We start from the raw sequence: 13,547 nt of genomic DNA, 5'->3' as shown, positions 1-13,547 counted from the left end.
CAACCCCCCAAGCAGAGCCCCATGTGAGCTCTGGGCCAGGGCCTTACCCCTTAGGACAAGGGGGAGCTAGACGAGGGGAGATGGACCCTTGGCAAAGCATCTGAGAGGGGCACTTCCTAGGCTCCTGGCTCCCGTAGCCCCCAGCCTAAGTCACTTGTGCACCGGCGCATTGGTTCAAATGCCAGAGGTCTTCCCTGGCTTCAGGGGAAGACGGCCCGAAAACAGAGCTTTATGGGGGGTGATGCCCCCACAGAGGCCTGGTTGTCACCAGACTCTCACAGCTCAGGTCCCTGGCCTGGGATCTTCCCAGCAGTCCTTCCCCGTGTTGGTTTTGGCTCCGCGGGGGAGACCCTGACCTGGCCTGATAGTAGTATTATTTCAGCCCTGTCTGCCTTGTTTTCCTCCATTTCCTATTTCCAGGCTGCCCTGGCCCCATCTGCGACTCCCTGTGAAAGAGGAGGGAGCCCAGCAGGGCCACTCTCCCCCCTGTCCCCACAGCCGCTCCCCCCTCCCACCGTTATGCTCTTCCCCCAATATTGCTGTGATTTCACATTGAATCCCCAGCCAAGAAAAAAATAAAGTCCCCCCCGCCCCCGCACACCTGCCAAAGCAGCTGCCCCTTTAAAGGAGGGCTCTGCAGCCAAACTATTAATTTTACCAACCCCCAGTTTCCTGCGGCTCCTCCCCCCGCCCCCCTGTGTAACTCTATCCAGGGTCAGTTTCCTCCTTCTCTCTAACAGTCTCAGGGATTTGGTAGGAGCAACAGCCTCCTGTGTAAAGAGCCACAGGTTGTAACCCCCTTGCCCCACCTGGGGCAGAGCATTTGATTCCCAGCCTGTGGGACAGCAGGGAGCCTGGGCCTGAAGTCACCCAGTTGTGCCTGGCTTTGGTGAGTAAACACCAGACTCCAGCTGGCTGCTGGGTCCCTCTGCCAAGCAGCCCCTCTGCTCTGGGGTATGGCTGGGCTGGCCAAGGTGCTGGGACTGGGGACAGGGGCTCAGCCCAGATGCTGCAAACCAGAGGGTTCCTGCAGGGAAGGGGATGGGGGAATGCAAAAGGGGATCTGTGTCCTAGCCCACTGCATGCACCTTGGAGCTCAGGTGATGCATGCCTTAGCCCTTGGCTTCGCACTAGGCTGCCTTGGTTTAACCCTTTTGTGACTGCATCTGGCCCCATCAACCCATCCCCACTGTGAGTCATTGCTTTAAAGAGCCAACAGACCCCTTAATTGGTTAATTGATAGGTGTTCGTTACAAATGAGCTTTCTAGGCTAGGGGCATGGTACTGCAGGAGCCCCTGTCCCGAGGGGGTGGCCACTGTGCTTAGCTCTGAAGTGCCCTTGGAAAGTGAGTGAGACCCTGGGAAGGAATTGAGTGAACCTCCCTTCGGGCAGCTAATTGCTGCTGCTGTTGCATTGGGGCTGAAATGCCTTGTCTCTCCATTGCTCCCTTGACTTTCCTGGGTGATTAACATCTGTGTCTGTTTCTGCTGAGTTGGGTTCTGAGTAACTAAACTCTGCACCCCAAAGGGTAAGAAAGTAGTAAAGTGGGGGAAGGGCGTCTCTGCTTTGTCTGCTGCTGCTGTGACCCTGGGGAGAAGGATAGCGCCCCTGGAGCTTTCAAATCCCACTCTTCCCCCTCCCCCCATTTTCTCCCCCGGGTAGGGGTGCTGCCTGGGAGACTGGGCTCCTATCCAAGAGGGCTGCTTAAGCCCCAGTGCTTTTGTGTCTCTAACAAGCTCCTCAGTAAGGCTGTCGAAAGGGGGGCACACAGCGGCAACAGCTGTCTGTGCCCAGCCTCCAGCTCAGCTGCAGGGCAGGCTTCTAAAGACAGGGGGGACTGGTCCGTCTCTAACTTCTTACACCCAGGTGCGAGCTGCTGCCCTATGCTCTTGCTCAGGGACAGATGACCCACTGGGCACCTGGATGCCTTGGCACGAACCTGCCCTGTGGCACTAACCCAGCTCTTACAAGAAGCCAAGGGACCGCTAAAGTCTACGTCCTGCCTCAGTGGCTTCTCAGCTGGACACCCTTTGGCTGGAGCTGTTGCCAAGAGCTGGTGGAAGAAAGGCTGTGCTAAGCCCCTAAATTCCAGGGGCACCCATGCTTCGCAGTGCTAAGGGGGCAGTGCTGGTGGTTGGCCAGGAAGGTGAGGGCTGCCCTTAACTGGCCTTGCACCTTTAACTAAAAACAGCCTGCCCCCAGCTGTAAGGTGCTGCTTTCTGATGGATGCTTGTTACAGCTGCACTTGTCGATTCATGTAACCAGGCTTATCAGCACCCTGCAATCACCAGGTGAGAGGGGGTGTCCCATCCCCCACCCCTTGCTTCAGTGGCTAATGCTGTCTAGCTAGTGTAGCTTTCTCTGCTGGATATTTGTGGTATCCCAGTGTGGGGCTTCTTGCTGCAGCCCTAGTATTTTGGCAGAGATGGTAGCCGCCTTAAACCCCCAGTGATAAGCTTTAGGGTCCCATAACTAGCCCAGGGCTCCCTGGAGGGAGTAGCCCTCCCTATGCTCTGATGGGATGGCTAAGCCAGCATTGCAAACTCCTGCCTGGGCTTCAGCTGGGAACAAAATGTCTTGTGCTCCATGGAGGCCTGACTAGGATTGCCAGGCATCTGGTTTGTGACTGGAATGCCTGCTTGAAAAGGGACCCTGGTGGCTCCGGTCAGTGGGGCTAAGGCAGGCTCCCTGCCTGCCCCAGCTTCGTGGGGCAGCCGGAAGCAGCCGCCAACACCTCATGGCCCCGGGACGTGTGGGTGGCCAGGGAGACTCCAGGCGCTGCCCAAGTGCTGGCTCCGCAGCTCCCTTTGGCCAGGAACCGCAACCAGTGGGAGCTGCGGATTTGGGGGCAGCGCATGGAGCTTCCCGGGCTGCCACGACATGGCTGCTGCTTCTGGGAGCTGCAGTAAGCACAGCTGGGACCCCGAACCCCCTCCTGCACCCCTGCCAAACCCAGAGTCCCCTCCTGCATCTAAACTCCCTCCCAGAGCCTGCATGCCCCCAATCCCAGCCCAGAGCCCCCCTCCTGCATCCCAAACCCTTCATCCCCAGCCCCACCCCAGAGTCTGCACCCCCCTCCTGCACCCCAACTCCCTGTCCTGACCTGGTGAAAGTCAGAAATGGGGGGAGGGGGGATAGAGCAAGAAGGGGCAGGGCCTCGGGGAAGGAGTATTCGGTTTTGTGTGATTAGAAAGCTGGCAACCCTAAGCCCAACCCCACCAGCCAGTTAGCACCTAACACGAACTACCCATCTGAGTCCTTCCGCTCCTGCAGAGCTACCTGGTCCTCAAAGCGATACCCCACACAGCATTAAACATAGCTCTGTAGAACCCAAGAACTGCATGTGGAGCTGGCTAAAACCCAGCGTCTTGGTCAGGATGGGGGTGGGCAGGCTGTGGTGTCCCTCTGGCCCTTGTCTGGGTTCCTAGTCGAACAGAACACTAGCCATGGAGCAGAGTGGTGGGGAGTACTGCCAGGCCGTGTGGCAATCTGGGGAGCCCCGTGTGTCTCCTACTTCTGGCTTTCTTGGAAACAAGGACTGAAAGCTAAAACTGTCAGGTTGACTTAACTCTTTTTCTCTCTCTGCCATCAATAGCACAAGACCCCCTAGAAGATGGGGGACTGGGGCTTCCTGGAGAAGCTGCTGGACCAGGTCCAGGAGCACTCAACAGTGATTGGGAAGATCTGGCTGACCGTGCTGTTCATCTTCAGGATCCTTATCCTGGGCCTGGCCGGGGAATCGGTGTGGGGGGACGAGCAGTCGGATTTCCTGTGCAACACCAAGCAGCCGGGCTGTGTCAATGTGTGCTACGACAAGGCCTTCCCCATCTCCCACATCCGCTACTGGGTGCTGCAGTTCCTCTTCGTCAGCACCCCCACCCTGGTCTACCTGGGCCACGTCATCTACCTCTCAGGGAGGGACGAGAAGCTGAAGCAGCGGGAGAGCGAGCTCCGGGCAGCGCAGATCAAAGACTTGAAGGTGGAGCAGGCTCTGGTGGTGGTGCAGAAGAAGATCTCCAAGATCTGCGTGGCGGAGGACGGCCACATCAAGATTCGTGGCTCCCTGATGTGGACCTACGTCATCAGCGTGATCTGCAAGAGCATCTTCGAGGCCGGCTTCCTCTTAGGCCAGTGGTACCTGTATGGTTTCTTCATGCCACCCATCTTCGTGTGTGAGAGGGCCCCCTGCCCCCACAAGGTGGACTGCTTTGTCTCCCGCCCCACTGAGAAGACTATCTTCATCATCTTCATGATGGTGGTGGGCATGATCTCCCTGGGCCTCAACCTCCTGGAACTTTTCCACCTCTGCTGCAAGAACCTGCTCAGCAGTGTGAGGAAGGCCTCTTCCTCTCCCAGCCCAGCTGGGGACATAGACTCCTTCCCAGAGAGCAAGCAGTGCCACTACCTCCCCCTGAGCGAGAGCCACTCCCCTCCCTACCTGGCCTACAACAAGCTGTCGAGCGAGCAGAACTGGGCCAACTTCAACACCGAGGAGAACCTGGCTCTGCGCAGTGGCAACAAGCCCTCCCCTGAGTCCTACGCCCCAGGAGCCCAGCCCCTGCAGGAGAGGCAGGCCAGCCGGCCTGGCAGCTCTGCTTCCAAGAAACAGTATGTCTAGGAGAGCACTGAAACCAAGCTGCTGTGTCTTGGGGGTATCCTTTGGCCATTGAACAAGGGGATACTCTGGTTCTTGGGCATCTTGGCCATAGGACCTGTTTGCTATAGAGGCTTTAAAAACAAAACAAAACCCAGAAGCTCCTGTTGGCGACCCACTTTGGTTAACTAGCAGGCACCTCCTGCTCTCCACTGTTCATTGTGTGTCTGTGTATTTAAAGTGTGGGTGCTATAGATGTGCTTTCAGGTGTGTGCACCTCTCTGCAGAATGGTCTTGCCATAGGATGTGCACGTGGCTCAATTGCATGTTACATTATAGCCAGCTGGCTGAAGTTTACAGGGTGCGAGGACCCTTCCTACCATTCTACTGGCAAAATGTACTTCAGGCTCCCTTGGGGAGGGTTATTCTCTGGTGCCTTTGTCTGTACAAAAGACCCTAAGTAACCGATGTCACATGATACCAATACATTCGCCTTTCTCCAGCTACAGTCCCAGGAGAGCTGTTGCTTTCTTTTTTTAAACTGTGTAGACATGAAAACCAAACAAAATTCCTTCTTCAGCTACAGAAGCGTCTTCAGTGGAAAGCTGCCTGGGATATTATGCGGCTTGCATTCAAATCCAAGGTGCTTTGCCTTGGGGTGGACCAGCAACTGTGTCTTTGGGGCAATATGTGGGGAAATATCCTTACTATAACTTGGGGAGATTCCCTTTCCTGCTCCATGGTTTCCATCAGCTCTGATCAGAGCTGTGCTTTGTAACCTAAACTCTAAATCTCTCTAGCCAAGATCTTTAATTCCTAACCGGTGGAGTTAATCTGGCCCAGCCTAGATCAACAATTGTCCTTCTAAAGGAGGCAGTGGGGGAAGCTATTTGCCTCTGAGATCTTAGCAGCTGCAAGCGTTTGGCACCAGCCTTGAAATTCCATCTGGCAGCTTGCTGTTAGAATTAATGTGGGGCTGGGGGCACTGAAGTGCCAATCAAAGCAGCTGGTCCTGCTCATAAGCCAAACATCTCTTCTTCTTCTGGGTCACCTGACAAAATAATCCCAACATCTAGATCTTGCCACACCGAGTTGCATGACTCAGTAGCTTATCCGTCCAAGCTGAGGTGCCCACCCAGGGTGAGGAAATCCTGATGCACTAAGGAAAGGACGTTTCGCAGGACTTAACGCCTACTCCCCTGAGTTCAGTTGCCCCAGAGCAAAGTTATAAGCACTGTTCCCCATGTATGTTCAGAGTAACTTGCTGTCTGTGTATTTATAGGTGTAAGGGATCCCCATGGGTAGCTCCAGTAACAGCCCCGATCCTCTGCCCCAGGTGGCCTTATTTCTGAGGCACAGATTTCCATTGGTTAATTTTTTTTTTATTTTTTTTTTAAACCTGCTGGTCTGACTTTAAAACGACTGCAGCTTCAAAGCCCAGTATTTGCCACTGGCTCTGCTAAGCTGTCGGTTGGCTCGCACTAAGTGTGAGTGTTCACTTCCCAGCTGCTTTACAGGGATCCCACTGTGTGCTCAGCTCTCCTGGGAACGAGGGGCCCTCACGTGTGGAGTGTGAGCACGGGGCCTCTGCCAGAATGGGGCTGCCCACAGATTCGGCCAAGGTGGACGGGAGCAGGGATGTTGTGAGTAAGTGAATTGCCCCATTCAGAGACCTAGAACCACTGATGGGGGAGCAGGGGTTTAAGGCTGATCACACTCTTCCTAAGGTCCCTTTCCTCGGGCTCTGTGATAGGGACTGATTGCACCAGTCAACAGAACAGGCAACTCCTGGCCAGCAGAGATCTGATACTGGAGTAGCTGGGGGGGTGTGGCGGGGGTTGAGGTGTAGAGCTGCCTGGCAGAGTGCTCATACGCACTGTTTAGGCTGTTGATTATTTCACTTCAATGAGCACCCAAATCACCCCCCAAAAAATCTTAATTTTAAAAAGGGGTAGGAGAAAAAAAGATCAAGTAACTTTGTTTGTTTGCACCAATGTCCTCTCCTGCTGGGGTGTGACATGCAGGGAGGGTGGTGGGCTGAGGGAAACCTACTGTCCCTCCTCAAGAGAGCAGGCTCCAGTGAATTGTGCCTGAATAATCCCAAAGCTGTGAAACCAAAAGGGTCTAGCCTTATGTCCTTCTGATTGTTTGTTCCATTTTTAATGTAAGCCAAACCACCACAGATGTCTGCTCAGTCTGTATTCTTATCTCACCAAAGTGTACACGCTCCAGGCTGAGAGAGGAGCAGATGGAAGTTGCTCTTCAGCTCTTTCTGGCAGACTTAATGTTATATTTTTGTCAAATAAAACTTTGACATAAAATACCTCCTGCCGTGTCTGTGTGGCACTTTCTCACAGATCTAGTGTAATGCGTCTAGTCCGGTGGTTCTCAGTCTAATGCTCCCAGCTTTTTACTGTGAATGCAGGGTTACTTGGCTTGTCTTCTTTGTCACTATCAGCGGAGCACTTCGAATGAAGTTGTAGCCTGACCCTATAAATTAACCTGGGGTCTAGTAAATGTGGCAGTCTCGTCAGTTTGCCAACATCATTCACGACTTGGGCTGAAATGGTCTTGTTTGAACTTCAACTCCAGGTGCTAACCAGACATACGAAGAATGGGAATAACCTCAGTTCCCTCCATCCAGGTGTACCACAGCTATAGCTCACTGCCTTAACCCCCCAGTATCATGGCTGAGCAGCCTTTCTTCAGCCCTTCCTCACAAGCAGCCTCACTATGTAGCCCTTAAAGAAAAGGAGTACTTGTGGCACCTTAGAGACTAACAAATTTATTAGAGCATAAGCTTTCGTGAGCTACAGCTCACTTCATCGGATGCATTTGGTGGAAAAAACAGAGGAGAGATTTATATACACACACACACAGAGAACATGAAACAATGGGTTTATCATACACACTGTAAGGAGAGGTTTCAGAGTAGCAGCCGTGTTAGTCTGTATTCGCAAAAAGAAAAGGAGTACTTGTGGCTAATAAATTTGTTAGTCTCTAAGGTGCCACAAGTACTCCTTTTCTTTTTACTGTAAGGAGAGTGATCACTTAAGATAAGCCATCACTAGCAGCAGGGGGGGAAAAGGAGGAAAACCTTTCATGGTGACAAGCAAGGTAGGCTAATTCCAGCAGTTAACAAGAATATCAGAGGAACAGTGGGGGGTAGGGTGGGGGGGGGGAATACCATGGGGAAATAGAAAAGGAGTACTTGTGGCACCTTAGAGACTAACAAATTTATTAGAGCATAAGCTTTCGTGAGCTACAGCTCACTTCATCGGATGCATCCGATGAAGTGAGCTGTAGCTCACGAAAGCTTATGCTCTAATAAATTTGTTAGTCTCTAAGGTGCCACAAGTACTCCTTTTCTTAGTCACACTGAAATCAATCTACCAGTGATAAAGTTAAGGGGGGGGGAGTTTTCACATGCCCCAAAAACTGAGGGAGTGGTAACTAATGAAGAGGACAGATCACTGATTCAGTGCTAGCTGGATGGCTTGGTAAACTGAGCCCTGTGTGTTAATGAGGCTAAATGTATACATCTAAGAACAAAGGAGGCCTTACTCCTAGTGTGGGGATCTCTAGCCTGGGAAGCAGGGAAGTGAAAAAGGTTTGGGGGGGTTGTGGTGGACAATCAGCTGAACATGAGCTCCCTGTGTGACTCTGTGGCCAAACGGCCTAAGGCAATCCTGGGACCTATAAGCAGGGGTATCTCAAGTAGCAATAGAGAGGTTATTTCATCTCTATTTTTGCAACTGGTGTGGCCCCTGCTGGAGTGCTGTGTGGAGACCTGGTGCCCACCATTCAAGAAGGATGTTGATGGATTGGAGAGGGTTCAGAGAAGTGCCATAGGAATGATTAAAGGATTTGAAACCCTGCCTTAGTGACTGAGTTCTTTGAGTCTATTTCGCTTAACCAAGAGAAGAGGGGTGACTTGGTTACAATACCTACAGGGGGAGAAAAAAATTGGATCATGGTATGCTTTTTCTCTGCTAGATTGAAGAACCTGTTCTTCAATGTGTGAAACGAGAGCTAGACACATTCAGACTGATAAGGTGTAAATTTTTAACACTGAGAGTAATTAACCATAGGTCCAACTCACCAAGGGTGGGGGTGGATTCTCTGTCCCTGACTGTTTTAAAATCGAGGCTGGATGTTTTTCTAAGAGATCTGCTCTGGGAGTTATTTGGGGGGTGTTCTCGGGCATCCGCTATACAGGGAGTCAGATGAGATGATCACAATAGTCCCTTCTGGCCTTGGGATCTATGAATCTTAGGGTGACTATATTCCTGGCTTCACACAGCCTGTGCTAGGGAGAAACTCTGACCAATAGTTCAGACTCTTGGGTGGAGACTGTCCTAGGGCTACTTCGCAGGGGGCTGGCCTGGGGGGTAGGCCAGCCTTACCATCCTTGCCTCTCTTGTATTGTGCGTGTGCTCTCCAAAGTACAGTGGTGAAGTGGAATTCGGGCTATGTACTCACCCATTCTCACATAATAGGTGGAAATGGGCTCTAGATAAGCTGAAACTCCTATATTGTTTTCTGCTTCTATAACCACAGGGCTTAAAATACACCAGAACAGGCCATTCTCTCTGGCAAACTGCTGTGTAAAAAAGGGTTTCAAAAATAACTCTGAACCATGCACTTTCCCCCACCCCCCCTTCCAGCTGTGAACTGAATTCATATGCTGGATGAGCAAATGGGAAGAGGTTTCAGAGTAGCAGCCGTGTTAGTCTGTATTCGCAAAAAGAAAAGGAGTACTTGTGGCACCTTAGAGACTAACAAATTTATTAGAGCATAAGCTTTCATGAATGGGAAGAGTAGCACTGCAGTCAGCTGTGGAAGGAAATAGAGTGAGGCCATAGATGCCCTATGCCTGTAAAAATGGCACTGAGCTCCTGTGTTTATCCGCTTGGTTTCACATTGAATGTGCTCAGGGTACAGGCAGAAGGGTCTCTTTTCTCTCAAACTGCCTGCCAGCCCTGCCTGCTTCACTGGGGCATCTGAGAGTCGAGCTCTGGGTCCTTTCTTGTGCATTATTGCAACTAACACAGGTGCTGATGCCCTCAGCGGCACTGGTGCAGCCTTGTTGTTTACTTGGAAACTGTAGTAAACAACTCTCTTGATGTGGGGTGGGAGCGAACAGACTGCTAGATTGAAGAACCCAGGCTTAGCAAGAGGGAGCAGGCCCCTTCCTCTACTGGGACGGTTGCCTTTTTCATTCCCACCCTAACTTTCTCCTGCTAGGATTCCTAGGATTCCTAGTTCAAGTGCCTGTGATGCTCTTGCCTCTATAAATCTCACAGCTGTGGCAGGTGACTCCAGTGATCAGGGCCTGGGGCTGGGCTACAGAAGACCTGGTTTGTCTGGGCCATCTTTCTAGTTCTGCCACAGATGCGCCACCTGACCTGGAACAAGTCTCCGTGCCTTGATTTCCCCACCTGCTGGTTAAGGCTAATGCTTATCTACCTTGTGCGCTCCAGGCACAAGGCTACATACAGCCTGATTACAAGATATTGGCTACTAGTAGGCATGGCAGAAGAGTGGGGGGGGGAAGTGCTGGTGGTTTTGCCCTTCCAAAGAGAGGTGGGCTAGTTGTGTGTTTCAGGTGCTAGTCTGTGACTTGGGAGAGCTGGGTTCAATCCCCAGCTCTGCCACAAACTCCCTGTTTGATCTTGGCTGAGTCGCTTAGTCTCTCTGAAAGAAAAGGAGTACTTGTGGCACCTTAGAGACTAACAAATTTGTTAGTGCCACAAGTACTCCTTTTCTTTTTGCGAATACAGAGTAACTTGGCTGCTACTCTGAAATTAGTCTCTCTGGGCCTCAGTTCCCTACCTGTAAAATGGATAATAGCCTACTACACTATCACTAAGCTCACTAGGAATCCCTAGAGTTACATGAGTGTGAGTGAGACACCAGTTAGGTCCTGCATCCTTCGCAGGGTGCTGCTGTGAGGTACCGTCATGCGTGACACACATGGATATGCAGACATGTCTGTCGGGGAGGAGAAGTAAATGCTTTTCAGGAGGGATTCCCACTGGAGCCAGTCCTGGATCGGGGGAGAATTTCTATCCTGTAAGTGAACTATTTTGTAAACATTTGGAAAACGTCCCCATGCTGTGCCTCAGTTTCCCCAAGTATAATACTGGGTGCTATCATAATACTGATGATAACCCCCACCATACACACACACTTGGCTTTCCAAAGAGAGAAGCCCTGAGCGTGCAAAAGGAGAGGAAATGCCTGTGTGAAAGGTAACTGTACAGATGCCTCTGCCACCCCTGGTCAACAACAGCCCGAGTGCTTAGTCTGCTGTTTATTTGTGTTGCTCTCTGTTTTTGCTCCCTCTCCTGGCCTGGAGTGAATATTTTCATTGGCACAGCCAGGGCTTCAGGCTTTTCCCACTGCTCCAGCAAGGTGAAAAACAAGACAGCCGCGAGCCCCCTTGTCTGGAACCTGCAGCCTCCAGTGCCCTAGCCTCTGAGCTCCCAGTGCCAGCTCTGGCTGTGAGGTGCGCTAGAATAATAATGCTGTCGGGCATGCTATTGTTTTGTGTTATGATGAGGCTGGCCCTGGCTGCCCTAGTGACCCGAAGTGCTGGCCAGGGGCTTGCACAGATGTGGGAAGCTGCCTTCATTGCACTCCAAGAACAACAGAGAGGAGTTAATTTTCACAGCGAGCCATTTCCAGGGGCCAGCCAGGGAGCCAAGGAGACAACCAGGCCCTGCTTCTGACCATGTGCCTGGAGTGACACAAACACGGCCTGTTTCCCTAGAAGGAGGGCAGTCAGCTCTTGTGCAAATAAAAGGTTGCAGCTGATAAGGGTGGTGAATGGAAATGAACCACTTGCTCTCCCCTCTGCACAGGCCTGGTGGGGAGATAATACACTTCAGCACCGAGGCCTCTGCTCCCTCTGTGCAGCAGCCAAGGGAAGAGCGGGACCGCAGGGCAGTGAGCTGACTCGGGGTACCAATGAACTGGGCCGTGAGCGTCTGGGTCTAGATTGATGAACTAGATGCCGCGTTGTGATTTAAACTCCAGAAGAGCATGATGCCATGCTCGGGGCCCCCGTATGCTAGGTGCTGTATGGACACATCGTAAGAAACAGTCTCTGCCCCACAGAGATTGCAATGGAAACTGGGAAACAGGAGGGAAGATGCCGAACATCACACAGCAGCTCAGTAACACTGCCTGACCCCCAGCCCAGCCCCATACCACCTTCTGTGCGGTGTAAGCATGCTGCTTGGTGGTAAGTGCTTTCACGCTGAGACCCATAGGCAATGCAATGAGTGGAACAACCCTTTCACCCCACTGCGTGTAGCTGAGGGCTCTGCGTTGGCTGGAAAGCCACATTATTCCTCCATCTCTGCCGTGCCAGCGTCCTGACTGGGGGGACGTCTGAACTCCGTTCCGATGCACCTTTCATGGTTTCCACAGCCGTGTGGCACACACAACTGCACCAGGCTGTGCAGAAATGTCTGCCGGTGAGGGGCAGTAGACGCTTTTTCGGCGGGATTCCCGAAGGAGCCTGCTTGGCTCTGTGGAAGCCTTTCTTGCCTCTTCCAAATGGCCATAGAACAGTTCAATGACAGCCTGCCCCAGGCTATGCCTCTGTTTCCCCATCTGTAAAACGGGAATAATGATACTTAACGTGCTTAAGTGAATAATCTTTCTAGGATGGAGTCAAAGGGCAACTAATCATCAGAGGGAGTGTCCTGTGCAGAAAAGGAGCGATGTGATTGGATCCCAGCACATCCGTAATTCGGTGATGCATTGGTGCTCATGGGAGAAGTCCAGCCCAGGATTGGCTGACACGCTCATGTTCTCTCCTGGTAACAGATTCTATTGCCGTGTTATATTTTTGTCCTTGGAGTTTGCAAACTGGATGGTCCCACTTTTCCTGCCATACAAAGTTGGCGGCAGGGCTGCGGCTGCCTTTGTGTGATAGCGTGGGGCAGGTCCGGCCAGTCGATCCCGCCCGTTCTTTTCAGAGCTCAGGAAACAGCTTCTTGATAACACCCACAGAGCAACACCAAACAAAGCACAGCCAGGACCTGGGGATGTGCAGACACATCAGCTCAGATGCTGTAGCCTAAAAAAAAGCCCTGGCACTTAACCATGCTCCTGCCTAGCTAAGTGTTTACACTCGCATGGCTGGGACTCAGGAGGGCTAGGATCTATTCCTAGCGCTGCACTGGCCTCTTGTGTGGCCTTGGGCAAGGAACATCGCTTCTCTGTGCCTCAGTTTCCCCATCTGTAAAGTCAGACGCATGATCCTGAGCTACTTACATCCCAAGGCCTGTAAAGCGCTGTAGGTAACAGTCTGTGCTGTCCCAAACTTGCAGCCCATGGGAAGTGGGGGGCTAAGGTGGCTTTACGCCATCCCCAGCCTCGCCTGCTCTGGAGCCTGGCGTGATCCCCGAGGTAACGCAGCCAGCCCTGGGGCCTGTCTCACTTACGGCAGCCTCCCTGGGTTACAGAGCAGCCTGGGATCTCCACTAGCCTGCCGCTGAACACACCCTGTGCCAGTCATTGCAAGGGACTCCTGGGAGGGCACCTTATGGATGCCTGGCACAGGGCCAGTGCCAGGGGCCACCTCACCAGGCTGGACCTGGGGTTTGAGGGCCCCTTTTACACCATGCCAGCCCTTTCACCTACCATAAGAGGGCTGGAACAGGGGCGTTCTTTTTGCTGTAGCCTCCTGTGGTTTCTCTTCTTCGCATGAAAGTTCTCTGGGCAGGGATTCTCTTTTTGTCCACTTTGTACAGCACCTGGCACAGTGGGGCTGTGGCCACTAGGCACTACCGTAATACAGCTACTGAACAGTCACCGTGCAGGAGGGTTTTAGTGAGTGTGGGAAACAAGACCCCCCCCCCCCGCCGACCTCTGGCCGGGGGATGTCTTGAAACGCCCCGTCTCATTGGTTCTCTCGATGGGCAGGGTTGCTGTCCC

The 13,547-nt window shown here is 52.5% G+C and overlaps 1 protein-coding gene across 5 annotated transcripts; it reads left to right on the top strand.

Moving 5' to 3' along the window:
- Positions 1–679: 679 nt before the first annotated feature.
- Positions 680–6,920, top strand: GJA4 (gap junction protein alpha 4). Of its 5 annotated transcripts, none has more exons than XM_038377791.2 (2): positions 680–889; positions 3,597–6,920. In XM_038377791.2, exon 2 carries the CDS (start codon positions 3,615–3,617, stop codon positions 4,617–4,619), a length of 1,005 nt encoding a protein of 334 aa, XP_038233719.1. In that variant the 5' UTR covers positions 680–889; positions 3,597–3,614; the 3' UTR covers positions 4,620–6,920. The 5 variants fall into 5 exon arrangements, with proteins under 5 accessions (XP_038233719.1, XP_038233720.1, XP_038233722.1 ...); XM_038377792.2 differs by having other exon boundaries at positions 698–1,529; XM_038377794.1 differs by lacking the exon at positions 680–889 and adding an exon at positions 892–2,292.
- Positions 6,921–13,547: the final 6,627 nt, after the last annotated feature.

The sequence above is a fragment of the Dermochelys coriacea genome, chromosome 19 (genome assembly GCF_009764565.3).
Source record: "Dermochelys coriacea isolate rDerCor1 chromosome 19, rDerCor1.pri.v4, whole genome shotgun sequence".
Classification (NCBI taxonomy): Eukaryota; Metazoa; Chordata; order Testudines; family Dermochelyidae; genus Dermochelys; species Dermochelys coriacea.
The sequence above is the reverse complement of the archived record's forward strand: the minus strand, read 5'-3'. Positions and strand labels throughout refer to the sequence as shown.